This window comes from Carassius carassius, chromosome 37 (assembly GCF_963082965.1).
Source record: "Carassius carassius chromosome 37, fCarCar2.1, whole genome shotgun sequence".
Classification (NCBI taxonomy): domain Eukaryota; kingdom Metazoa; phylum Chordata; class Actinopteri; order Cypriniformes; family Cyprinidae; genus Carassius; species Carassius carassius.
In genome coordinates, this window is record NC_081791.1 from 17,190,851 (window position 1) to 17,218,810 (window position 27,960).

Genomic DNA, 27,960 nt, shown 5'->3' on the forward strand with positions numbered 1-27,960 from the left:
GATAACCACCAAAACTCAATTATATACACGCAGTCAATAGGACTAATTTCATGCCTAATTTAATGAGGCAAATGTGTATTTTAATAAAACTTTATTCTCAAATACAGAATGTATCAGTCCTTCCATTTTTAATAGTTATTTCAAAAGGGTAATTAATAGTTCCTAATAATATAATTCCTCTCAAATCATTTCTCTTATGTTTAAATTAACTCAATTTGAATGACTTTTTACAATACAGATGTAAATGGAGAAACTTCAGTGTAAGATGCTCTATTATACTAACTTACATTTGACTAAAGGAGGCCGCTGAGGTAACAGGGTGAACTGAATTCTTAAAAGTAATAAAATAATAATATACAAGCTATATACAATTATGACATAATGGGCTTCTTAAAAATGCTTCAATGTGAAAATAGGTCACAACTGGACGGATTAATTATCCCATGAACTCTCAGTTAATATGATTTCTAAACTAGACTTTTTCCACTGCATTTAATGATGAGATCTCAAATAGAAGTGCTATGTATAGTCTAGTTACAATATGTGACAGTTTTCACAAAATTATTTTTAATCCTTTTTAATTATTATTATTTTAATTCCTAAATCCTTTTGCTGGCTCGTCCTCTTTGGAAAGAACACATTTCAGGAAGCTCAAACCCTGTCAAAAGCAACCAACCCAAAATGTGTATATATTTATATATTATGGCACTCCAAAAAACTACAGTATTTACAATACTCTATTTTTTCTTTTTTAGAAATTCCACCATGTTGAAAACAATCTTTCCCCTCACCAATTCCTCATATACAGACATTTCTCTTAATTATCAACACTCAAAAACCTGATGAAAGTGACAAAGTGTCTAAAATTATTTATATGGAACTTTATGGGGCTCAAATGGAAATCTATGATATTACGAAGGCAAACTCTTAATAACATGTCATATCTGCGAATTGCAACATTACAGAAGGTTTTGTGGCTTGAGGTTTTGTACACATACAAACATGTCCGAATGCACTTGTTGATCCCAGTCTGGGAAGCAAGCGAAGTCCATCCTTGTGACACTTTAGGGATGTATTACATGCTATTCTTATTCATAAAGACTCTAGGAGACGTCTTAGAACTCCTCATGTACGTTACGGGCATAGTCCATGAGTTTGCTGCCAGTGAAGTACTCGCTGTATTTAAGGATCTCCTCTAGTTCCAGGTTGTGGTTTTGGTTCTCATCTGCCACAGCAATCATCTGCTTGGCTTCATTCAGGGCGTTGTACTCATTCATAGGGTCCATGTATTCCTGTGGGACAGAAGGGATATCAGTAAGGGACAAATATTCATTAAAATTAGATGCTATAAAAGTGTTATGTTCCTTTAACAGCACTGATAAAAGAGGACCAACCTCCAGTTCTTCCATGGTTACGATCATATCATGGTTAGCATCAATGACTTCTTCAAACTCCTTTTTCCTTTCACGAACCCAGTCGTCATCGATGTCTTGGGCCTGCTGATTCTCCACAGTTCCCATGGGGAGGGAGATAAATTCAGCAAGAGTCAACTTTCCATCTCCATCTTGATCTGTTCAGGAAACATACGTATAGGGTTCACTTATAATTAAGAATCACAATGAATTTGGGTTGGCATTTCTTAGGCATAAAATTAAGATTACCAAGATCTCGGACGATCTCCTTGACCATGTATCTCAGCATGCCTCTGCTGTGCTCCGGGTGCAGGAACGAGAGGAACTCCTCTTCATTTAGCAGTTGGTCAGCTGGAGGGTTATCTGCCTGGAACCAGCGATCCTTCAAACTCTCCAGAACCTCCTGAGCTGTAGCGAGGCCATATTTTATTCAGATCGTTAGAAATGGCTTTGTTAGGAGTACTAGAACGACCATATTTGACAAATGCATATTCTACATTACAACTTACTTTCTTCATCCACTTTCAGTTCTTCATTGTTTTTGATCTTCTCAGCCACTTCTTTTTCATTGAAACCTTTACTGGCCAAAAACTTCACACGGTATTCATCCCAAGTCACATGTCCTGAGAAAGCGCAATTTGAGAAATTGGCAGTCAAGACCATTGTTAAGTGTTATGAAATCATCATGGCAGATGTCAAAAATAATTTACATATGATTTTGCTCTAGTAAAACACTTGGAAACATTTTAACTAAAATCTGATTCAACATGTCTCTATTTGACATATAATTTTATAATGGTATGGGTCTAAATAACAACATCCTCTTACCATCCCCATCAGGGTCCACGGCACGAAAACTGAGCTTGTTTTCTTTAACGGCCTCCTGAAAATGTTCTTCTGTCTTCTCCATGATCCAGCGCTGCATTTCTTTAGCACTGACACTCCTGTCTTTATTAATATCCACTCTAGAAAAAAGTAAAGGTTTGATTAGACTATTAAAAACTGCATTTTTTTTCAAATATATTTTAAAGTAATGGAACATTTGCTTAATGCATATGCTTGATTGTTTTTAAAGTAAGCATAAAATGTAAATTCACTGTTTTCTAAATGCATCTTATTGTAAACAATATATATATATATATATATATATATATATATATATATATTGTAATTTAATCAAAATATCATAAGTCAATCTTTCGACAAAGACTGTATGCAGGACTTCAACCATTTTATCTTCCTAAAACCTGCTCTTTTGACTGTAAGCTTGCTCAGACGTATGTCACAATACAGAAAAAAAGATGTGTCACTTCTTCCGTTTCATCACAGCTTACTATAATTGCTCACTGTTCATTGGTTGAACTAGAAATTCCTTTAGAATGACACCCAAGCACATCATGTGAAAATCGCTGTGTTTTCACAGCTGTACACATACTTGGTGAAAATTTCAATAAGTTTCTTCCTGTTTCTTCTGGGCTCTGAGTCCTCCTCAAACTCCTCCATCTCCTTCCCCAGAAACACCTCCTGATGAAAGTCTTTATTGAGGTGACCGTCCATTTCCATCTTCACACCGTTCAGATGGTCTGGAGGAAGGATCTCATTGTCCTCTTTGCTGTTGGGGTGTTTGTCTTTTAACGCCGATATATTTGCAGGCCTGGCCTGAACATTCAAAGCCAGCATCACAAATACTGCCAAAGCTGGGGCGCACAGGCGGCCAGGCTGAGGTCTTCCCCGGTTAGACATAGTTTTACTGCTTGAACGTCACAAACAGATGTAGAAACCCTGTGAAAATAAAAATAAAATCACATTTAAAGCCTACTTAAACATATTCAAATAACACAGTGCAGTTGGTTACTGAAAGATTATTTATTTACAGTAAACCTTTTTTAAAGACTTCTTTAGGTCGTGATTAACTGACAGAATTATACCAATTAATTTAACGTTATTAGTACGAGCTCAATATTACTCACTACTGAATATGAATCAGCACATAATGTTTGACGACACCTGTCTAAACGAATAAAGATATAACTTATGAACGGAAATAAATAAATAACAAGCTACCTACCTGTACGTTTGAACGGTGCTTTCCAGAAAAAAAATATGAGATGAATGACCAGGAGCCAGTGGCCTGCTGTACTGAAGCACCTTGAGCGTCTGTCTATGTGCAGCGCATCTCGCGCAGTTCCTTTACACGTCGCCACTCGAGACCAAACGCTGGTCACTGGAGCGGTTTATGGCCCTGAACTTGACGTCGTCCCTCTCTGGACTCAGATAAAACACAAACACATACAGAAAAAACCGATAACCACAGGAGTTCACACAGACTGACACCCTAGAGACATTTAGGAAAGAAACATTGCAACGTTGTCACGAGCGCGTGTCTTCTTCTTGTGAAACATGAGGTGAGGGATAACGCACATATCGCCATCTACTGTACCAGCAGACCAAAGACCTATGAAATATACAGATAAAGATGTCTGTTTACCTTTCATATAAAATTTTCTCTGACTGACCATCTGCTGTAGGCCTTACTTGTTTAGATTTTGAAGAATGTTGTCAAACTCACATTAGGTTCTTAGGGGCATGTTGAACAGTTACAGAAAAACACAAACGTTATCAGGGATGGGGAAAGATACATAAAAATGTATTTTAAAATAAAATACCAAATATTTAATCTTAAGTGTATCAAAACCGACTACAAAATACAGCAGCCATACCGTGTATCAAAACAGACGGCTGTATTTTTTTAAATGAAAAAATTCTACCAAATGCTTTTACAAGAGAGCATGAAATTTCTTTGTAAACCTTCATCAATTGGCCTATTTGATCTATCCCTTAACCAGTCTCCAACTCTCCGACTCTGCCGATTAAGTAGCCTAGACAGTGTTTGAAAGCAGCTTTTTTTCTGTCCAAGTCATGCAATAAATCTGATATATGCAACCAGTTAACATATAATATTCACATATCCCCAGATCACCCAGATGAAGATTAGTTTTAAAGTTACAGTTTGCAAATGACTCATAATTGTATCCTAATTTAGTTACTTGGAGTTTGATAACAAAGGGCAAGTGACTTAATAATGACAAACAAAGACAACTGATGGCACATGTATTCATAGCAACTCATTTTAATCATTTGATTCTTATTCATAAATATAACAATATGTGTGTCAGGTAACAATATTCATGCAATGGTATGCAAAATCATGATCCTACTAAACAGCTTTACTTAAATTAGGGTACAATATTCAGCAACCAAATATTTATTTATCAATCACTGGACACCTGTTTGGAAGTTGAAACAATTATTAAATTATCAATATGTTTTGATTTAAATAAAGCCAGAAACTACTGTAGGGGCCAATCAGAGGCTGAATTTTTATGATGTTATCATGAAGATTTCTTACAAAGTTTTTGACAGTATTTTAAAACTACAAAACAACATTGAAGTATTTTGATACAAAATATGAAGCCATTTTCATCAACCCAAGTGCAAATTACAAAATCCTATTTTATATCTGAAATGCATATTCTGAATTTTGCATATTTGACATGTATCATAAATACTGCCCATCCTTGGAAGTTTTATTATGGACATGTGCATGAGGATCCATGATATCACAAACTAACAATCCTGGATCTGATACAAAGATTAAATGATGGGGGTTTATAGAACCTGAGGTTAATCAGTCTCTTATTTTGCTATTTTTCTGTGTGATGGAGAAGTACTGTATCTGTGCCTGTGCAACCTTTGCCCACAAAGCAGATCCTCAAGAAGGTGTGTAATTAATAGTAGACAATAGTATATTTCTGTTATTTAAATAAATCCCCCTGCATATTAGCTTATGCCGTTTTGGACACTGTTACATTTTTATATTCTGTAAACCGGACAAGAACGAATAGTTAAAATTAACCTATAGATAAAATAGTTAGAATGCTCACCAAGGCTGCATTCATTTGATTAAAACACAGTTAAACAAAAAATTTATATTGTGAAATATTATGTCAATTTAAGACAGACAACTAGTAAAGAACTGCTTCTAAGTGATGTGATGTAAATGTGATGTTTGACCAGCTGACTAATCTGGTTCTTTTAGAGAAGATCTGAGTTTTTATATGAAATCAGAAGTATGTGAAATACCTCCATCTGCATGTACACATACTGAGAGTGTTAAAGAAACATATTCCATAGTACAAACAATATTTTTTCCTATTGTACTTACCCCAAACTTGTAAAGTTTATGTAGCGTGTCATGGTTACAAATTGAAGCACAATTTTTTTTTTCAGCATTGATAATATTAAGAAATGTTTCTTTAGCAGCAAATCAGCATATTAGAAGGATTTCTGAAGGATCATGTGACACTGAAGACTGGAGTAATGGCTGCTGAAAATTTAGCTTTGCCAACACAGGAAAAAATTACATTTTAAAATATGTTAAAATAGATAACAGTTATGTTAAATTATATGAATAGTTCACAAAATGGTTGTTTTGCTGTTTTATAAAACCGTAAATCAACAATAAAATATAATAAAATACAAAATGAAGTTCAATTTGAATACTGATTTAATATAAATAACATTTGCATATTAAATTAAGAGATTCTGCAGCTTTATTTCCAGCCACCAGATGGAGGAAGAGCATCAAGGCATTATCGCTCTGCTGGGAGACAGTGCTGTACAAAGTTACACAAATCTACATAATGTGATTTGTCCCTTAGATTAATAGGATCATACATTTTACATTAATGTGTAACAGTAAGAACAATAGTTGATTAAAGACAAGAACATATTGTGTTTATATTGTAAAAAAAATAATATTGGGATCACTAAATTGATACTTAACATTAATGCCATGTTTTGCAAGTTATTGTATGTAGTAGGAAAGTATTGTTTGTATTATGGAATATGTTTCTGACATAGTCACCTTAGTATGTGCACATGCAAATTGATGATTGACTCATTCACAACATTCAGCTCTTCTCTTAAAGACCCAGATTATATCTAGTCAGCTGGTCAAACATGTCTTTCTAGTGCCTTAAAGCAGTTGCTTGAATTCTCTGAGACTAAATGTCACATGTATAGGGCTACTGCAATGTAGGACATTACACACACACACACACACACACACACACAGATTTACACCTACACATTTGAACACGCATTCCCTAGAGTCTGCCTGCCAAATAGCTCTCCCTCAAGACTTGAGTATTTCATTAGTGAGATAAAACAGGGCTGAGCCCACTGAGGTTGCCAGTTTCACTGATGAGGAAAGGAGAAGCAGGGGAATCAGAAAGAGAGAGAAAAAGAGCGAGAGACAGAGAGGGGGCTGTGATAAACTCTGCTGCGAGCCCTCCTGTATGCAGAGTGAGAGAGTGCAGGAGCAACAGCATAAGATCTGGAGAGGGTGAAAACACAACTTTGAGCAAGACCTACCACAAAGTCCACACAGATCGCGCACTTTGAGGTGAGCGTGCATGTGTTTTTGTCACCCTGTAGAACTGGGCTGATGCATTTGGGTGCGATCGTCCCGTCAAGTGCTTCTCTGCTTTGAAGTTGGCCAGGGGGGACTGATTTTTCCCTGCAAGGAAAGAAAGGCAGGAAAAGGCCAAAGGCTACAAAAACTGGAGTGTTTCCAACTTCTAATTCCCTCAGGACGTTTTTTTTCCCCCACCTTGGCTTCAAGAAGAAACCACATGTGAAGACTGATGGGGCAAGAGCTCAACAATACTTACCAGAGAATTGGTTCAGATGCATCACCGCAAAGACTCCACATCCCAGTAGGAGCAAGACGGAGGTAAAGAACCAGAGAGAAAGTGAGAGGGATTCTGAGTAAATTCCATCCACTCCCCCCATCCCACATTGAGACCTTCTTCAGTTGCCTTCTGCTACCCCCCGTGGGGCAGGAAGCGTGAAAAATCTCACTAATGGGTTTATTTGCTGTCAGCTCAGCGATGACCTGTCATTTCCCAGGACCCCTCCACACTTGACACATTTCATAGTCGAGTAAGCTTTGCTTTGTTTTTTGTCTAAAGAGTCCTTGTTTCACACTGTTGGCTGTTGAGAAGATCAAGAACAGGCTGAGGTATCAGGTGGAGCGGACAAGTCCCTTAATCACTTTGCCTGCCTATTACAGTATTTTTCTTTTAGTGAGGTCAAGCGTGTGGGACGTCTCGCTGATCTTTTGTATTTCTCCAAGCCAAGAACATCTTCTGCTTTCTGAACCTACTACGGTCTCCTGGCTGGTGGGCTAAAGATGCGTTTCTGGCTGCTAGCTGTGGTGACGGCAGTGCTCTGGAGCCAGTGCATCCTTCTAGGGTGGGCTGAGGCCAGGAAGATGCGTAAGAGGCCGAAGGAGCTCGCTCCACAGTACACTGAAGCATTAAACACCACTCTTTCCAACAGCGAGGAGCTGGATGGCAGTACGAAGGTATATATCATATATGTCATATGATAGTTTTTTACTGCTTTTCTTATATGTTTAAGCTATGCTCATTTCCCAGCTCTGCACATGAATATGCTTATGATTCCACATCAGAGGTCAAATTATTGTGTTATATAAGATCACTGATATAAATGTTTGATACTGAGGTAGTATCCTTAAAAGTGCACATATGTACCTTATATACCCATAGAATGAATTTATTACCTTAAGGATACAAGTTAGTATCTTAAATGACTAAAATGTCAGCAGTGTATTTTTCAAAGTATGCCCCATGGGACAAGCTAGTATGTCATATGTCTGTTTTTGAGATAATGGTTGATTTTTTTTATTTTTTATTGTCTTGTTCTATAATGTGTCTTCTTCAGTTTACTAAGAAACTTCAGATATTGTAGTAATCAGTCAGTCTCAAGTCTGTGAAAACACACAGACTGTGTGACAGTCACTGGTACAATGTTTTACATGTCTTGGGGTTCTGTTTTATTGAGAAGCTCACCCTAACTGGGCGCTGCAATTGAATGAAAAATGATAGAAGACATGATACATCACATTGGATATATACACTACCAAATGTTTGCGGTCAGTGAGATTCTTTTGTATTAAATGAATCAAACTTGACAAAAAAAGACATTTATAGTGTTACAGAAGATTTCTATTTCAAATAAATGCTGTTTTTTTTAGAATCCCGAAAAAAAAAATCCAAATTCAGTTTCCTAAAAAAAATTAATAAAATAAAATAAAAACCGTTTTAAATGTAATAATAAGAAATGTTTCTGGAGCTCCAAATCAGCATGTTAGAATGGTTTCTGAAGGGTCATCTGAAGACTGGAGTAATGATGCTGAAAATTCAGCTTTGCCATTGCAGGGATAAATTACATTTTAAAAATGTCTTGTAAATGGTATGTTATGTTAATTAATATTTCACAATATAACTACTTTTTTTGTATTTTTAACCAAATAAATGCAGCCTTGGTGAGCATAAGAGAATTCTATTAAAACATTTATTGACCCCAACCTGAGTTGGGGTTAGTACATTTTTTAATAAAATGGTAATATGTGTGTATATATAATTATGTTATTTTTTCATAGGCAATGGGCAAAATAATAAATTATATCCCTTAAATGCCCTTTTAATGCATTAAATTTAATGCATTTTAGCAACCAATCATTCCTCACAGTGTGTCAAATCACCCTGTAACAGCCAGGCAGAGAAAATACCTCAGAATGATGTGTTTTAAATGCTCTGTTAAATATGTCAGCACACTCATCATCAGAAAGCAAAGCCGACTGCATTTGGCACCCACAGTTGTCTCTCATCATACTTTGTAAATGTGCCTGAGCAGAAGTCGCCGGCTGCTTTGCAAACTTTGGCTATTTAAACAAGCTTAGACCGAGCTCATCCAAAGCCCATGATGGAGATGCTACAACCTTTTCTGATTAGCTTGGCACAGACTCAAACATGTATGTTTCTTGAGAATAAGACAGGTCTAATTTTCCAGAACAGAATGAGATTCAGAATGATAAATAGAGTGGTTTGCAGGCTCCAATGTGTGAAATGGATGACTGAAGCGTGAGATATGTGAAGAATGCACATTCAGAAGGTCTGATCAGAGCATTGATTAGTGCTCTCAGTAGGTGTTCTCTACCAGAACATGAAAGAGGGCTTGTTTGTTATTTGAGACTTGTGGTGTCGGTAGGTTACGGATGATGAGAACGGTAAACAGGGACTCTTTTGCATTTGCATTTGTGTATAAAATAAATAAATACAGAATTACCATTCATTTCTATGCAAATAAACCTGGGAAAATATCATATCGTGTTGTCTGTAGCGGAATTATGATGCATGACTGTGTTGACATTTTCTGGCTCCAACAAGGTTAATATATTACTATTCCAACTCTGTATTTGTTTATTGCTCCTGTATTGTTTAGATATCAGGGTTTGCATTGGAAAATTAGCTCCTGTCTCAGCCCACCCATAGAGTTGGCATTCTCGAGTAACTCTCAGCTACCCCTGTGCCAACCACTCTCCTATAACGGCTTCAGTGATCTTGCTTACAAAGGTTGTTGTCTTATTGAGTTTTTACATATCACTGATATTTTGACAGTTTGGTTGTATCATATTTCCATACTTTGCTTATTTTGACATGAATATGAAGGAATTTTCAAAAAGGGACTGTAAAAATGCATGCATGCATGCTATATATATATATAGTATATATACACTTTTAAAAATTACTATTTCTTGCTTTTGTGTTAATCTCAATGTTGCTTGCAATGTTCTTTGTAATTATCTATGAAATTTGCTATCGATTTCTGTTGGAAAGTTGTCATAGTCGAAACCCTGCACCATTTGGGGTCAGTGAGACTTTTTTCCATTCAGTTGATCAGATGCGAAAAGACCGTAAAAGAAGCCTTTTGATCTTGAGTCAAACTTTTGATGCTGTACCTTCATTGTATCCCAGGTGTGTCTTTCGCTACCTGCTCTTCCTCATCTACTTCTTCTTCCTCATTTCATGGCCCAGCACAGGCAGGCTGCCATTATGTAATTCCTGGGAAGGTTAGGTGGGGAGATATTTAAAGACCCTTGGCAGAGCTCTTTCCCAGCCCATTGATTCTGTCATTCACAGGCCAGGCTGACTCCGCTGTGTCTGGGACATCCGATAGGGGCGGTGCGGCCCCCTGAAAAAACTGGGGCAGCAGGCCGCATAAGCCCCTCACAAAGCCTCACAGAAAGGGTCTTGAAAGAGGACACCTCGAGAAGGATTAGTCACTCTCCCCCACTTTGCTTACATTCTTTTCATCTTGTCCCTTACAATCAGAGAGTAATGACGTAATCACTCTTAAACCCAGTGTTTTACCAGATTTGTCACTGCTAGAAAGCATCACTCGGGTTGGGGACGGAGGGTTGGACATAGGGATGGAGATCATCTTTACAGGCATAGGTGGGTTTTGTAGGATCCATATGCAACTTGATGTCCAGCTACCAGTATAAGCCTTTTCGATTCTTAAAATCCCAATATTGATCTTTTACTCTGTGCTTATTGTACTGTAGATGTCACTTCATTTTGCATTTTTCATTTACATTTATTCATTTAGCAGGGTGTGATGAAGGCTTCGTTCAAAATCAGCACGGCCAGTATAGTCTGATTCATGGACAAACAACACTTCTGCGCTTCTTTCTAGTAAATCAGAAAACAAAAATGCAACCAGTGTAATTCAATTCACTTTCAAATGGAACTTATAAGCAGGTTCATTGAAGCAAAAATACAGCACAACCAGTGTAATTTGATTCACAAACAAATCGCATTAATGAGCCAGTTCTATTTAGCGAATCAAAATGTAGCACAACCTGTGTAATTCGCCTCACGAGTATGAGCTGGTTCATTTTAGTGACTTTAGTGACTAGAACATACAGTGCAGTGCAACCAGTGTATTTTGATTCATGAATTGAATGACCAGTTCTTTTGAGTGAATCAAAACTTTGTACGTGACCAGTGTAGTTCAATTCTCTTGAGCCAACTTATTTAATGGTTATGCTAAAACAGTGCCCTGTCTAATTTACAAAATTAACAGAGATGTGTTTTTTCATAATCACAGAAAAACTGGCTAACGAATATGAATAAAATTATATAGACTCAACAGTGGATTCTAATCACAAGCATGTGAATCTAAATCAAATCCAATCAGGAAACAATACACAACCCTACAACAGAATTACCAGTGAATAGTAAGTTGTCTCTGTTTTGGCTTCAGTAGCTCTACCTGTAGAAGTCATGAAAACATTGTGTTCTCAAAAACAGAGCCTTTTATCTGAAGTATTTCTCATCTGTCCATTTGACCTACCACAGATAATAAGGGAAATGAGCACCAGTGCAAACTAGCTCAACATTATAATTTGCACACAAAGCAGGTGTGATGCTGCAATCAGACTCTCTTCAACTTTTTGACTTATTTATGGCGAGAGGAGGGCCGGATAATTCCTCAGTAGATCTCATAATAAGTCTTGTGGCTCTCTCTCCCCTCACATGTCTTCACTAGCCAGGAATGCACACTTGATATACATATAAATATCTAAACAATGTTTACCCTGCTACGATGGCATGGAACAGCGAGAGTTATTAAAACAACACAGTGCCTCATTACCTCGCCTGCATGTTAGTTTTGTAAAGTTACGAGTGTATTCTGACACACACAATACATGTTTTTGTGCTTGGTACGAGTGAAGATAGAGAGTAAATTGGATTCAGACATCTTTGATGTCACTGTTTAATGACCTGTGGGCCTATAATGGGCGCATTTCCAGTTTTCCCCCCTGAGTAATAACAAAGCGGTTAAATGCCTGTTTCACCGCTCACGTAAGAATGTGATGAAAAGAGCTTTATGGTAACTGCCAAACAAATATTCAACGTACATGTGAAAGAAAAATTCTATCTGTCGACCATTTGGAGTGTGTTAGTTATCAGACCTTGTCTACAGGGAAGGAATTACAGAATAATGAGGCCTTGGTAATGAAATATACTGTGGTGCCGGGTCTGTTACCTGTTAAATGATGGCCTTTGAAGCTTTCGGCTGCTTGATATTCAGCCAAATAATAATTTATCTTTTCGTATCTCTATGTTCTGACTTCCAAAGCAGTAATGACTTGGTACCAAAAGAAACCATAATTGCAGGTAAGAATCTGAGGTGTGGTGTGAATGCGTCCATATAATCAAACCCATAAATCTGTGTACCGACCCATAAAGCTGTGTTTGGGAGCATACCATCATCGCATTTTGCTCTCTCGCACACATACCGTGTACATGATACTAAGGAAAATTAATATTCTTTTACAGCCATATTTTGGTGTCTTTTATGAGCCGGGTTATATACGAGAAATGGAGGGTGAATTGGGAAATAATAGGTGTGTGACATGGAGGATGCACGCAAATCTGTCTATTTGTTGATATGGTAAAGGGGGATCCTTTCCCAAAGGCATGGGATGGTTAAAATCATCAAGCCATGCATGGCTGAATGCACATACAGTCATGCTATGCCCTTCTAGAAACAACAATAACTTTGGGAAAGCCCTCAGTCACTGTTTCTCGCTGTAAAGCACCTGTATAGTGTTTTTTTGCCAACTATTTCTGATGTGTTTGTATTGCGTGCTTTATTTATTTTTCAATGTCAACGAGTGTTATTTTTACGGAAACAGCTATTGCATCTTTGAAGTGTTGACAACAGTCCTGAGGAACGTGTTTTTGTAAGTATTTTTAATTGTCAGATAGTATATCCAATATTGGAAAATAATTTGGGGCTGAATACATTTACAAAGTTTTAAATTTAGAACGAAATAGACCTAATGGTTGGGTATTTTTAGCTACATGTCACTGTGTTACTGTAATGTCTGGTAAATTTCGGACCTGAGGTACAAAGATCAACAAACAGAAGCAATTTCTTCATAAAATGTCACTAAACCTCATGGCTGTGTTAGAACAGACCCAGTTTGTAAAGTCTGGACTATATACTTGTCACTAAGTTAATGTCATGTAAAAAATTTTTGTGTCATTTCGTACCTTCAGACTGTGTAATGAAATGGATATACAGCCTAGATGAGGTTACAAGGTTTTTCACAATCAGACACTGACTGCATAATTGTTGATTGTGGCCTCAAGGCAGATTTTTATGGCCGTGTTTATGTTTGCTGTGGCACACTGCCACAAAAATAGTCTCTGACGTTTTTCTCTGAAAATAAAGTTTTTTTAAATTCTTTTCTCTGAATACACAGTGAGCACTAAGAATTGTGGAGAAATGTTGCATTGTTAATCAAGCTAATTATTCGAACACAGTTCAAAACTAAAAATAAATGTTGGAATTTTGATATTCCGTTATAACTTAAATAAAGATTAAATTAATAATTGAAACTAATTACTGCTATACTTTTTCAGCAATCATCAGAAAAAACTCTGACAATACACTAATAGGTGCACTACATTTAATTAAATTACTCAGGCACTTTGCTTTGGTAAACCCCAAAAAATAAAATTGCAGTTGGCAAACAACCATTTACAATTAAACAGAAGTTTGACATGCTACATAAGTAATTGACTTTGTAATTACAGATTCCTGCTCGCACTTGCAGAAGAGTTAGCAGATACTTTTTAGACATTGAGAAGTTACTGGCTGTTCACGATGTGGACAAAACAGACAGAAACATTCTTCAAAATATCTCTTTTTGTTTTCCACAGCTGAAAGGAAGGTATGGAACAACATGAGGTTAAGTAAATAACACAATTTTCATTTTTGGGCGAAGGTTTTGAACAATAAACAAACAAATAAATAAATAAATTAGCTGCAGGTTCTATATTTTGTTCATCTATTTATGTAAAAATAGCTTTGTGTTTGCTTAGTGGAGCTATTATAAAGTCTCTTTTTTTCAGATTTCTTTCAGACTCTCATCAAAACCCTGCTCGACTTTTTTTTTACTCAGTCTCTAATGGAGCATTTGGCAGCTTTGCTCCACAAAGCTCTGCTGTTTTAACAGCCCCAAAACAAACTCATCAGAGAAAAATCCAGTGGTATGCTGAGATAATAACAGCTCGCCATGATCTGTCCTGATCTGAAATAGTTCAGCGTATAGGGCTTTTCATACAAGCCGTGCTACCGCTGTCAACCGAATCGACTGTGTACACAGCGCTCTGAAATATTGGAAAGGTTTATCGCACTGAGCAAACCGCTGCACATTCCATATCAGTCTAAAGTCTCTGTGAAAATGTTCCTTTGTATCCAAAAAACATTTCAGAGAACTCTACCCGAATCCTTGCTTTCTGACAGTAAGAGAATGGTTTATACTTTTTTGAGTAAAGAACACGAGGGAACATGATGAAATGAGATTGCGTGGATATACATCTGTCTCCACAAACTTCGACGACATTTCCAAGCAGCAACTTCAGGCAAGTTAATCCTTGTCTTGACAGAGTTATGGATCCTCCCCGTACACCAACTGATCCGACTCTGATCATTTGAAGTGTTAATGGAAGTTCCTTGTATATTTTGAAGTGAAGGTGTTGACTTGTCCATCTTGTGGAAACTGGTTGTAACTCACTTGCCGAGGCCAAAAGAGAGTACATTCCCCTTAAGCTTTAAATTAGCTTCTGTGCTAGCATCTGTTGCTTATACTTCTATTTGGCACAGGAAATTAAACAACTCAATGGAGCCGCCAAAGTTGATATTGATCCTTAATACAACCGTGTTGAATCAACAGTATTCGAAAGACTTCATGACCTGAGCCTTTGTTCTTTTTGGTAATATTAAAATCCTGTGAATCATTCTTTTGGCACAACTAGCCTGCTCTGCGTTGCTCTGACATACTGATTATACAGTCTCTATTTATTAAGCATTCCATAAAAGACAATGGAAAAGAAACAAATCACGTCTTCTCCCAGTGTTTGGGGAAGATCTGAGGGATTGCCTTCTGCTGTAACAGTATCTGTACTAATCTGTCTGTCTTTTGGCTGTCTCCAGGCTCCTAATTCACAACAATAACACTCAGACATCCAACATGTGAGAGGATTGTGTGCTAGTCAAGTTGTTTATTTTGTCTCCTGTCACAAGAATAGAGGGAGAGGAAAAAAATGACACCCAAGCAAAAATATGAGCTTGTCCCATTCCAGAATTTATAAGAAAAACAAGGGGTTACTATGTTGCAGCTTAACATGAGGCAGGTCTTTCTGTGAAGAGATGCAGCATGTTAGTTTTACAGATAAGTGATCCAGGTCTCGGTGCCAAACCTAAACCAATTCCATTTCAGACAGCTTACCTCTACAACTTGTCTCTATCTTTGTTTCTATCTCGACCGCAGTCACTTGAAGTTTAGGGAAGGGCTCGAAGAGATTCAGTTCATATTTGTGGTTACTGGGATTTATAAAGCCTCGAGTTTCATCTAAGCGAAAACATTGTCAGCTCTTTGGCATTATTGGTGGTTAGTTGACCAAGTAATAATTATGTTTAAATAAACATTTATATTTCATATTTATATAACTATTTAATATTTAGTTAAATTTGTGAGTGCTGTCAAAATGCTATTCAGTTAAATGTCAAAATATGTAGAGCGGGTTTTCACATTTACAAATAAAAAAAAGCAAACTTAAATCTTATTGATGGGTGAAATATGGACTCATTTTGATAGTCTAAATGAAATTGTAAGGATCATTGTATGATTTTTACCTTACAAATGTATCTGATTAACAGCTGATTACTTCATTTGTACTTTGTAGGTAGGGTTTTGATGTACAGATGTTCTTTCAACTAGACAGCCATCTTAAACCATTTTTATTCAAAATTCTGAATGCTACTATTGAGAAAGTAGCTCAAATTGTATAATCTTCCTAAAAAGGAGAGATGTCATTGGTTTGGCTGATGATTGCTGAAGTCATTCCACTGTGGGATTTAGAGGGTTCAAACTGTTGCCAAATAGAATGAGTTATATCACAGATTGCATATTTGATAACCTCTCTCTGAATTAGAAATTTACCTCTCAGAAATGAACTTCAGGCTCTGAGAGCTTTTTGAATAGAAGAAGCCAGCAATGTTTCCACTGAAAGCCACTGTATGTGTTTAAAGAGTTGCAAAAAGGAACCCACAGTATAAAGCAGTGTCTCGGGCCTCTAATTTTTAGGTGAACTATAACATTTTGCTCATGGAAAATTGTTAAGAGAGATCAATTTAGAAAGGCTGTTTATTTTTCACAGACCCTACTGGGCAAAATTGACGTAGCACCTGAGAGAACTAGTGAGAAGGAATAATTAAGCAAAGAGTAAAGTCCTCAAGAGAAAATTTGACTGACTGTGTTTGGCATGAGGTAGTGCTGCATGCCACACAAAAGACCCATTCCTTTACTACTGTGGTGCAACCTGCCTTGATGTCTGGCACCATTTAATAGCATCTTTAGACATAATTTTCCTGTGAGGATTTGTAAGCAGAAATTATGACTCACTGGATTCCGTTACGTATAGCTACAATGTGCTGCACTCAATGGCATTGGGAGAATGATCTCTTGATTAAATATTTGATAAATCACACAGTTAGAACTTCTCCAAGTGACTCAAATATAAAAATGGGAGTAGAATACCTTTTTTATTCATCCACTCTGACATGTACACTTACCAAACCTAAAATTATGACAGTCTGTCATGTGTGCATCATATACTGAATACTTCAAGTTATACAGAAATATGATAAAACAACAACATGCATGCATGTTTTTATTCAGCAGGTCAGTGAGAACCAGAGAGTGGACCCTCTTGGATCATGGATGGATTTTGTGAAGAGACCTGTGGGCAACTTTCCCGGAAAATGCCGAAAGCGAAAACGACCACTGGTGTGGAAATCTTTAAAATTACATATTATCAAATGTCAAACACATAATCAACAGTAGCACATGAGACAGAGCTGAAATTGTGGCAAGGAGAGGAATTTTCATTCACCCGGAATGTAAAGATTAATTCTTATAAATCAAGAATAAATGTAGAACTTAAGAATGTCTTAACAAGTTAAAGGAGTAGTTCACCCAAAAAAAGTTTGTTTCTTCATCAAAATAGATTTGGAGAAATGTATCACAGTATATCACTTGCTCACCAATAATTCCTTCGCAGTGAATAGGTGTGGCCAGGATGAGAGTCCAAACTGCCAATAAAAACATCACAATAATCCATAAGTAATCCACATGACTGTAGTCCATCAATCAATGTCTTGTGAAGCGAAAACTGTGTTTGTAAGAAACAAATCCATCAAGGCAATTTTTTTTACATAAAACCATCACTTCTGACACAGTTTCAAAGTTCAAAAGTTCACAGTCCAAAATAATGCTTCTTCCAGTGATGAAGTCCTTCTCCTGTTGTCCTTTTACAGTACATTGACATATAACTGTTTTGGATTGTTTTTGCTTGTAAACAGTGCTTGATTGGTGTGTATTTCTCTCCTGATTCAGACGAGATTACTTTTTCACTAGAGAAAGCAATATTATGGATAGAGGACTCCAATTTTAGTCAGAAGAAACTGTTAAAGATCAATTTGTTGATTACAAACACAGCTTTTCTCTTCAGTGGAGTGGATTACATGTGGTTTATTGTGATGTTTTTATCAGCTGTTTGAACTCTCATTCTGACGGCACCCATTCACTACATAGGAGCATCATTTGGTGAGCAAGTGAAATAATGTTACATTTCTCCAAATCTGTTTTTTATGAAATCTGTCTTTCATCTTGGATGGCCTGAGGGTGAGTCCATTTTCAGCTAATTATAATTTTTTATAATAATTTCTTTAAGGTTTTTATCTCCAGTCATGGTTCGCCAACTTTTTTCCTAAACATATTGTTATCTTACCAAGCACCTACAGTGACATTTTTTGGCAATGTTTTTATTTTATTTTAGTACATAAAGCCTACACTTGCTTAACACCATTACCTACTGTACAAGTCATTTTGTGATGGCTAATTAATAAAACCGGTAGCTAGAGACACATATAATACTTCAGGTGCAATATACAAACTAACAAGCACCATTACATATGTATTGCACTTCAGAAAAGTTGAGTGTCTAAGAATGAACTTTAAATGTATAATTTATCTCTACCAGAGAATTTGTAATATATTGCATAACACATTCCTTAAAACATTTCAAGTTGTAACACGTCATTACATAAAGTGAGATGCTCTTAAGCATTCAAAGAAATTTGAGTCTTGATTAAACTGACTTGAAATTCTATAACAATTATATTTCTTTGCCTATTAGCCTGGTCCCCCTGGCCCTCCTGGCCCTCCAGGGCCTCAGGGACCCCCAGGATCCCCTGGGGCAGAGGTCACTCAAGAGGTCCTGCTGCGAGAGTTCAAAGAAATGATCAAAGGTGAGGACCCACAACACATGAGAATCCCAGTGATGGACATTTTTTTTATCACCATCAAGTGGCCATCATGAAGATGAGCTGGACATTTTGAGAGATACAATGATGAGGTGTCTTTAAGTGCATACTGTGATCTGCTTGAACAGAGGCCACAGAGAGACGAGCAGCAGTGGATAGGCCCAACGAACCAAGCCTGCCCACGGCTCTGATTACCCTAGAGAGTATGACCTCCTACAGGAGAATCGAGGAAGCCTTCCACTGCAAACTCAAAGGCCCTGTCGTTGTGGACAAAAAGACTCTGGCTGAACTGCAGAACTTTCAGACAGTAAGTGCAGACTGTAAATATATCTGTCTTAAAACATAATGGAATATCTATCCATCAATCCATCATAGTGGATCTAATATATCCTAACATTATATTACACAAAACCAAACCAAAACAAAAAACATACTACTGCATAATACTTCTGATAAATGTATCTTTAATTACACATTGTTATACGAACACTGATTTAAATGTCATATTTAATTGTTTGATACAAAAAGAAGTGACTCAACTGAGCTGATTCAACTGACTGTTTTGAACTATTCATTAAAATGAAGTAATTAATTATTTTGGGAATCTGAAAACAGTGTTGTATTTTATAATAATTCAATGGCCCATCGTCAATTATTCCTTACTTGACCAGTAATTTTCAGCAGTCTTTAATCATCCATTTTACACTGATGTCTTCTGTTATTGTTAAGCTATTGTTTTTCAAAGTTATTGTGTTTATAGCTTATGGTCAAATAATGCAATCAGTCACAGTCAGGCCTATATCTCGACTTTTACATCAAATTTAAAAAAAGAGCTTTTTGAATGTGCTTTATACTTGTGCTGCAAGGAAGGAAGCACTGCATATTAAACTGAATATAGCAAATTCACATTAATGCTAATACAAATGAGCATTCCAGCTCTTTAGAAACACAGTCATTTACAGTAAATGATACAGCTTCCAAAGCGAACATGTGATCGTCTCTTTGCGGCAGTGGGATTGGCTCTTGCCAGAATGTAAAAAAATTCCAGTCTGTTGCAAATCGTTTCAGATTGGCTTATTTTGTCTTGGTTCCATTTGGCTTCTTCATGGTGACAGTTTTACACAATATCAAACACCGTTTCGAAATGCTTCCAACCAGTGTGTGTGTGTTCCATCACCAATCATAATTATAAAATCAATCGCCCAGTCAGACAGAGACTGTAACTCCACCTCAATCAACTTTAAAAGACACAGCTGTATTAAGGCCACCTATGATTGTAAGCTCCTGATTGACTCTTGACATGAACATTAGTGACAAGACATTGGATTGGCTGAATGTTTACTCAGCCAATCAAAAAGGGTCTAATCCACCCGCCTCCTAAAAAATATATCCTTTTTCAAATGTGCTACATTGCTGTCTTGGTGGTGTACAAAAGGTACTCTGTCTGAGGTTTTGGACGAGTGAGTGGTGTGTATAAAAATAGACACCATTTGAAACAGTGCGCTGTTTCAAGGAAGAGCTTTACCCTGTGGCATTCTGATCATCCAAGGACACACACCGAAAATCCATGTTTTAGCAGCGTCTTTTAGTCACGGAAAAAAACTGCGATTGATTAATGTGGACAAGATTTAATCTAAGCTCCTATGAGCAATTTAATTCTGCTGATCACTGAGGATGTATGATTCTTACTTTCCGTATTAGAGAAATTATGATCATATAGTCTTTCAAATCTGTCAGATGGATGAAATAACGGTTATAAATGTCAATGCAAAGCTTTATTCATCCAATGTAGAAATATATGTCAAATAAAATCACGGCCTTCTCACATATCTGTTAGGATCTGACATGTATATGAAAGGCATTCATTGTATGTGTTCGAAGCTGACAGCACAAAAATGGCTGAACTGAACAGTGTTTAGCACACTAATCGGAGGACTCGTTATAAAAGCGTCTGAGTCTGGAACTCTTGGTGGGTTCTGGAGGCGTAATGCAGAATAATGTGGTCTGGCATGGCTGCAGTGTGCAGTTATGATCAAAAACAGAATCGGAGGATTCTTGGCAGATGTCTACATACTTCTAACCATTTAATCGTTATGTGCTCCCAAACTGAGCCCTAAAACTGGTATATTTTCAAACGCTGTATGCAGAATGCTTGATTTGCATGTGTGTTTATTAGAGTGTGGAGAGCGAGAATTCTGCTGAAAAACCTATTCTTGAGATGCTTGGAATGCTCAGCAATTTACAAAGTATGATTTTCAGATAGAGATTAGTGTGATCATTGTAACGCCATCTATAATTCTTAACTGTTTCATACCTTCAGCCTCCTGCCAAAGGTGCCTTCCTCAGAGGGACGGGGATGGATCAGTCCACTGGCCGATTTACAGCTCCGGTCACTGGAATTTATCAGTTCTCTGCCAACGTTCATATTGGTAAGGAAAGGCTGAAGGGTTCACCTCACCACTTACAAACTTTCTGAACAATCAAAATGTTGTTTTCTTAAATTTTTTCAATCTAAGATATGAGGTTTGGAGGTATGATAATGATTGGCGGAATCAAACCCATGTTCAAACAATAGAATGCATGAATGAACTGCAAAAATGTACACAATTTACGGTGATTTTTAAAGTAAAATTATATATGGATGGTACACAGTTTAAAGTCAACAGACTATTACTATATATGTAATTATATATATATATATATGTATGTGTGTGTGTGTGTGTGTTATTTTATTATTTCATTAGAAACAGTAATATTGTAAAAAAAATATTATTACAACCTAAAATATTTCAGTATATTTTAAATAAAATTGATTCCTGTCACAGCAAAGCTGAATTTTCAACATCATTACTCCACACTTCTGTATCACATGATCTTTCAGAAATCATTCTAATATGCTGATTTGGTCTTTAAAAAATCTTATTATTATCAGTACTGAAAGCTGTTGTGCTGCTAAAAGTTGTGTGGAAACCGTGTTAGATTTTATTTCAGGATTCTTTGATAATTAGAAAGTTCAAAAGAATAGTTTACTTGGAAAACATATAAAATATTTGTAACATTATAAATGTCTTTACTGTCACTTCAGATCAATTTAATGCATCCTTACGGAATAGAATATTAATTACAAAAATACTTACTGACCCCAAACCTTTGAATGTGATGGATATGTAGCAGTAACGTGCGGTGAAATCTTGTCATGGGTAGGCTGTGACCTATCAATGTGTGGAATATATGTTCATATATTCATTCAGTTAATTTAGCAACCCAAGTTCATATCAGGCATCATCAGATCGCTGCCTGCATTCAGCAAAGTCAGTCATTAGAGGCTAATGCACAATCAAATATAATAATCAAATTAATGGACACATCTATCTTATGACTTATACAACAAACAAATGTTTTGTGCGGGACACCCACGGCGCACACACACACACACACACACACACACACACACACTTTTGGTCTGGTGACGGCGCACCAGGCTACAGTCAGAAAACATTGCGTCAGCAGTACAGCTTTAAAGTACAAAAACAGCTTATTCGCTCCTACAAACTGCTAGGCGCACACACCGACACGCAAGTATACTAGATGCTAGTATTCGGGAAGCGCGCGGATTGAGTGAGAGCGAGTAGATCACGTGACATGAAGCAAGCTCGGTCTCTGCCTCAATGTTGATAATTCAAGACAGCATGAGAACTGACTGCGCTTGCGCAAATCTACATAAACTACGTTCTATGGACCAAAGAGGCACCGCTCACCTCTGCCTCAATGGCCATGGCTTTTGAATTTCCTGCATGAAACAACGGTTTTTAGGAGCAAACAATGGCAAAATTAGTATATTATGTGTATTCCTGAAAATTTTTGTTACAAAAAATAATATTTGGAATAAAATTAATGCAATTAATAATGTGGTGAATTATTAAAGCTCTTGGAATGAATAAATATAATGTCAACATTTCTTTTGGTGAGGCACTGCCTACCCTGCCTACCCTGACCGCACGTCCCTGATATGTAGACATGCTTTGGAAAAAATTGTTTGCCAAATACAGTAGAGAGATTAATTGAAAATTCACTTTCTCTGTATTAAATACAAATGCATGGAGTACAAATTAATATTTCAGTGTCAACTCTATCAGGAGATGCCATCATGTAATGGATGTGTTTCAGACTTGGCACTTTCTCAACAGATGGATTGCATTCCCCTGTAACTTACATTCCAACCGTGCTGCATTTGTTTGCTGAGATTGAGGGTGTCTTGCACAATCTTGCATGTTTAAAAAGCTAAAAAATTTGTGCCGTGCCTGAAAGCGCACAACCATACTTTTTTGTTGTTTTTGTTGGTTGATGCTCTCTAAAGAGAGGGTCCAGTAATCCTTCATCCATCCTTTCAGAGGCAATGCTTATGTGGAGTTACACTGAAATAAGCCCCAGGGACTCTGAATGCAAAACTCTTCTAAGCTGTGGCGCCGCCATGCAGCTCCGGGAAAAGGAATTGGCCCTTTGCAGTAGACTGTGGCAGAAAATCAACATCCCCAAACAAATTCACAAATCCACTGCAGACTTATAGAACAGACCAATATTTAGACGCGGCTGGAGGTCAAACATGACTTGCTGTGGCATCGTGTGCTCCACATACAGTACAAAGCTCTGTCAAACAACATTTCAACAGCCTTTACTCTTCATACAACAGTTTGTAGTGCATGTCTGAAAAGTATTCTTAGAAAATATAATTTTTTGTTCTTTGTGTACTTTCTTGCAGACCACACTGAGGTGAAGAAAAGTAAGAACCAGCTGAGAGCCAGAGATAATGTCCGAGTTTTGATCTGCATTGAATCACTCTGCCACAGATATACGTAAGTTTGCTTTATCTCACATTAAAGGGATAGTTCACCCAAAAATACAAATTCTGTCATAATTCATTGAGCCTCATGTCATTCCAAAACTGTGTGAAGTTCTTTAAAAACTTGAATTTTTGTGTTTAATATACTATCTTTTATGCTATTGCAAACAAGCTTACAGGGATAGTTCACCCAAAATGAAATTCTGTCATCATTTACTCACCCTTATGTTGTTGAAAGCCTACTGTATATGAGTTTCTGTCTTCTGTTGAACACAGAAGAAGATATTTTGAAGAATTTGGGTAACCAAGCAGTTTCTGGTCCCCACTGACTTCCATAGTATTTTTGTTCCATACTATGGAAGTCAATGGCTTCCAGCTACTATTTAAATTTTTGGGTGAACTATCTCTTTAAATAGACACAAAACTATCATAAAAGTATCATAAACAGGATTCATACAACTTTTTTACAAGTCTATGGAGCCCATAAGGGGAAATTGTGATGGAAAATAAAATGAGATGGGGGGATGGGGATGGGGATGGGGGGGGGGGGGGGGTCCTATAAAGTCATACAATAGATTTGTGTGATAAGCAGACTAAAATGTAAATTATTATTTACTGGAAACCTCTTGAGAAAAGTAGTGTTGTTTGATTCATGAATGAACCATTGAAACTATATAATTAAAGTGCTAGAATTTGAGTTTCCAACTGGCTACACAGAGTTTCTTGTGATTTTCTTTGATTTCAGGTCTTTCTGTCAGACTTAGTGTCAGTTCTGTTAGCAGAACCATCCAGGAGAAAATCTGACACCAGCAATTTTGTTAGAAAGGTTATTATGATTACATTATGTATAATTTACCCACAAGTAGTCTATTTATTAACATTTCGATTTTGGACCCATTGTCCACAGACCACATCCACATCAATATAAATTCATGATTCAGACTCTAAGGAATACATCGCTTATGATGAAAATTTTTATTTTTCTTGAGCTTCTTTTTACATTCAGAGCATGTGGTTTTTATTTCAGTGGCTTAAGCGTGTGAGTGCATGTCATAAAAATCCTCTTTCACAAATCAAACAAAAACGAATTTACTTAAAAGAAAAGAGAGAGAGAAAAAAACTACAAGGGGTACATGAGGTGGGAAAGGGAGAATGGGGGGTGGCAGATCAGCCTGGAAGTCTCTCCCAGTGTTTGCTGGTTGTTAACGCTGTTTTGCTCTTAGTGAGTAACGCATGGGCTGTAAAGCATGTTGTCTGTTCTAGTTTGTGTGGAACCAGCATGGCATTTCCTGTGTTAAAGTGGAGCAGGCCTTTAAAAAATGTCCTCTCACCTTCAGTCTGGTCCTTGTCACCTTAGTAACCTTTACCGCCACCTTTGACTCGTAGGGTCCCTGATGGTCTTAGCAACAGTACTGAAGGGTAATTCCTAAAATGTATTGCTGGAAAGTGCTAATAGAGACCTTTATAGGAAAAATATTCATTTTAAGGAATGTACTTTCGTGTGTAGCAAAACAAAGTGATCTTTCTTTGAATAACCTTAACAATGCGCCATGATTTCACTAAGTAAAAATGAATTATAATGGAATTATTTTACAATTATACTACTTTATCTTTTGCTGAAATTAAATAAAAAATAATTGTAAAAATTAAATTAAATTAAATTAAATTAAATTAAATTAAATTAAATTAAATTAAATTAAATTAAATTAAATTAAATTAAATTAAATTAAATTAAATTAAATTAAATTAAATTAGGGTCTAACCAATGCTTTGCTTCCATATCTTGGATAGGGAACTGTCACATAACTTCTATGGAACATAACATATCACTAAGAATCTAATCTCTACTGACTGTGTTGATTTTGTATTGACTTGAACGTGAAGTGTACAGATCAATAATTTGTTCACACAAAATATTTTCTGTACCGTAATAGATCATTGGAAATGATTGTTGGCCTTGAGAGTAACAGCAAGATATTTACAGTATCTGTCCATGGACTGCTGGAACTTCAGGTAAGAATTAGTTAAACACACTCCATTCAGTTTAATGCAGTTTTACTTTTATGTAGTTGTATACTTATTATAAAACTGTTGTTTCTGCTGCTTTTAATGTCAAAACAAAAAACAAAAAAGCTAGTTAAAATCTTCACTTAAAATGAATCAGAATGAATTGCTGATTTGAATGCTGGAAAATGAAATAAGTTTGTTAATGAATGTTTCTGCTCTTATTGTAAGTGATTAATCAGTGCATGTTTTTATTATATGAAAAAGTGAACTTCATAGTGGATAATGTTAACCAACATTTAAATAGCTATTTTTGTAAACGCTACACTTCATCTGGATCAATTCTAATATGAAACAAAGTTTTCATTATCAAAAACATCTCACTGAATAACCTGTTTCTTAAAGGGGTCATGAAATGAGAAATCAAAATTCCCTTCATCTTTTGACACATAAGTGGTCATTGAACAAAAACATCCCTTATGTTTCAGAATTTAAAACTCAAGATTTTAAAAAGATTTTAAAACTTAGTCTAAAAACAGCATATATTAAAGCCAGTCTACCAGAGCTACAGGTTTTGTAGGAATGTACCAGTCTATGATGCAATAATGTGGATAAACAGCGCCTCCGCAGAAGTAGATCAATGCCTGCTTCCACAACACTGCCTGTTTAGCCCCGCCCACCAATAGATTCACTATTGTAGGTAAATGACAAGAGCTGCAATTGCAGGTCAGCACAGAAACCAAATAATAAACTTTACTTGATAAACTGTATTTTTAATGACGTGTTAGAACACGTCAGGAAGAACTTGGTCCTGTTCACTTAATTTTACCGTGGATTTGTTTTGCAAACAAGTCATAATTTGATTTTCAGAATGTCTGAAACTAAAAGACTAACTAAGTATGAGTAACTGTTTTCACTATTGCTTTATCTTCTTACAGATTATTAAATATGTATTTATCCGTTTTTTAACCTAAATAACAGCTGTGTGAAGAATTTAGGCTGTCAAACATTCACAACTATTAGCCAATCATAGCAGTGTGCATTTACTTCCAAGTCTACGACTATTCAAAAAGAGCGTTCTGATGAGGGGGTCAAAACAGGACAGAAAATAGCCCATTACTTCTAAATTATGTTGTAAAAATCTTGATAACATTATACGTGGAATCGTGGACCCCTAACAGTGCAAAAACCTAATAATAAAAGGCAGTTCATGATCTCTTTAAATACATCAAATTAAGTAAAATGTGTTGCAGACTGACATCGATTTTGAATAATGTGATGTCTTCTTTCTCACAGGCCGGGCAGTACACCTCCATATTTGTGGACAATGCAGCTGGAGCATCGATCACAATACAGAATGGTTCAGATTTCATGGGCATGTTGCTGGGGGTATAGCCTTGTTTTACAGCCAGACTATATCTGGCAGACCACGTGAGACTGCAGAGCTCCTCTTTGGACTATCATCCAGCACCATATATCCTCATGAGACAATATGTGACTGCTACAAAGCTCCCGGCTTGCTCATGGATGAGACATGGACATATTAAAACCCACAAAGCAGAGACAGTTGGATTCAAAACTGAAAGACTTTACTGAGGACAGTCGCTCCACATCTGCCTCTCATGTGCCGTCTACAATGAGGTTTTTACCTCTTCAAAAAGATCATTTCTCACTGTTTCCACTCACCATGTCCTATTTTGTGATTTATAGATGTATACAAAGAGATTTTTGTATTTTGACGTTGTGTTGTTACGTCCTTCCTCTTAATTAATAGTGTTTATACAGAATGTTTATATACACAGTTTGTTTTCTAGGGTGAGAGGTTTTCTGCAGTACAAGAGCTAAACTATTTTGGATTTATCTTGAAGGAATATTTCACCACAAAATGAAAATTTGTCCAAAATTTCTTACCCTCAGGCCAGCCAAGATGGATTTCAGTTTCACTGAAACAGATTTGTAGAAATGTAGCTTTACGTCACTTGCAATGGATCCTCTGCAGTGAATGGGTGCCGTCAAATCCAAACAGCTGATAAAACCGAATCCATCATTAATATGTTAATGCTAAATTTCTTAAAATCTCATTCTATGAAGAAACAACTCATCTTGGATGGTCTGAGGGTGAGATGTTCTCGTTTTTGTGTGAACTATTCCTTTAAGAATTTTGTGATCTTTAGAGGCATTACCCAAAGCACCTCCTCTTTTGCATACATGCCTATATTTTTTAAATATAACAAGCTAGACAAAGTTTTATTTACTATGCAGCTCAGAAAAGCATGTTGTAGTGACTTGATTATTGATAATAGAACAGATTTTCCGTTGTACTCGGCCAAAAGAAGGAAACAGCCAAATACAAGAACAGAAACAAGA

General features: G+C 36.6%; 2 protein-coding genes across 4 annotated transcripts; one reads left to right on the top strand and one right to left on the bottom strand.

Annotated features, from left to right (window-relative positions):
* Positions 1-861: 861 nt before the first annotated feature.
* Positions 862-3,814, bottom strand: LOC132118202 (45 kDa calcium-binding protein-like). Its single transcript, XM_059527867.1, has 7 exons — positions 3,481-3,814; positions 2,848-3,194; positions 2,241-2,377; positions 1,922-2,035; positions 1,662-1,820; positions 1,395-1,570; positions 862-1,292 (listed from the first exon to the last, which is right to left on the bottom strand). The coding sequence occupies exons 2-7, from the start codon at positions 3,153-3,155 to the stop codon at positions 1,116-1,118; spliced, it is 1,071 nt and encodes a 356-aa protein (XP_059383850.1). The 5' UTR covers positions 3,156-3,194; positions 3,481-3,814; the 3' UTR covers positions 862-1,115.
* Positions 3,721-27,960, top strand: LOC132118203 (adipolin). Of its 3 annotated transcripts, XM_059527869.1 has the most exons (9): positions 3,721-3,817; positions 7,563-7,842; positions 17,104-17,211; positions 18,623-18,734; positions 18,878-19,056; positions 21,070-21,178; positions 23,509-23,602; positions 25,524-25,602; positions 26,890-27,960. In XM_059527869.1, the coding sequence occupies exons 2-9, from the start codon at positions 7,669-7,671 to the stop codon at positions 26,986-26,988; spliced, it is 954 nt and encodes a 317-aa protein (XP_059383852.1). In that variant the 5' UTR covers positions 3,721-3,817; positions 7,563-7,668; the 3' UTR covers positions 26,989-27,960. The 3 variants fall into 3 exon arrangements, with proteins under 3 accessions (XP_059383852.1, XP_059383853.1, XP_059383851.1); XM_059527870.1 differs by lacking the exon at positions 3,721-3,817 and having other exon boundaries at positions 6,398-7,842; positions 17,107-17,211; XM_059527868.1 differs by lacking the exon at positions 3,721-3,817 and having other exon boundaries at positions 6,404-7,842.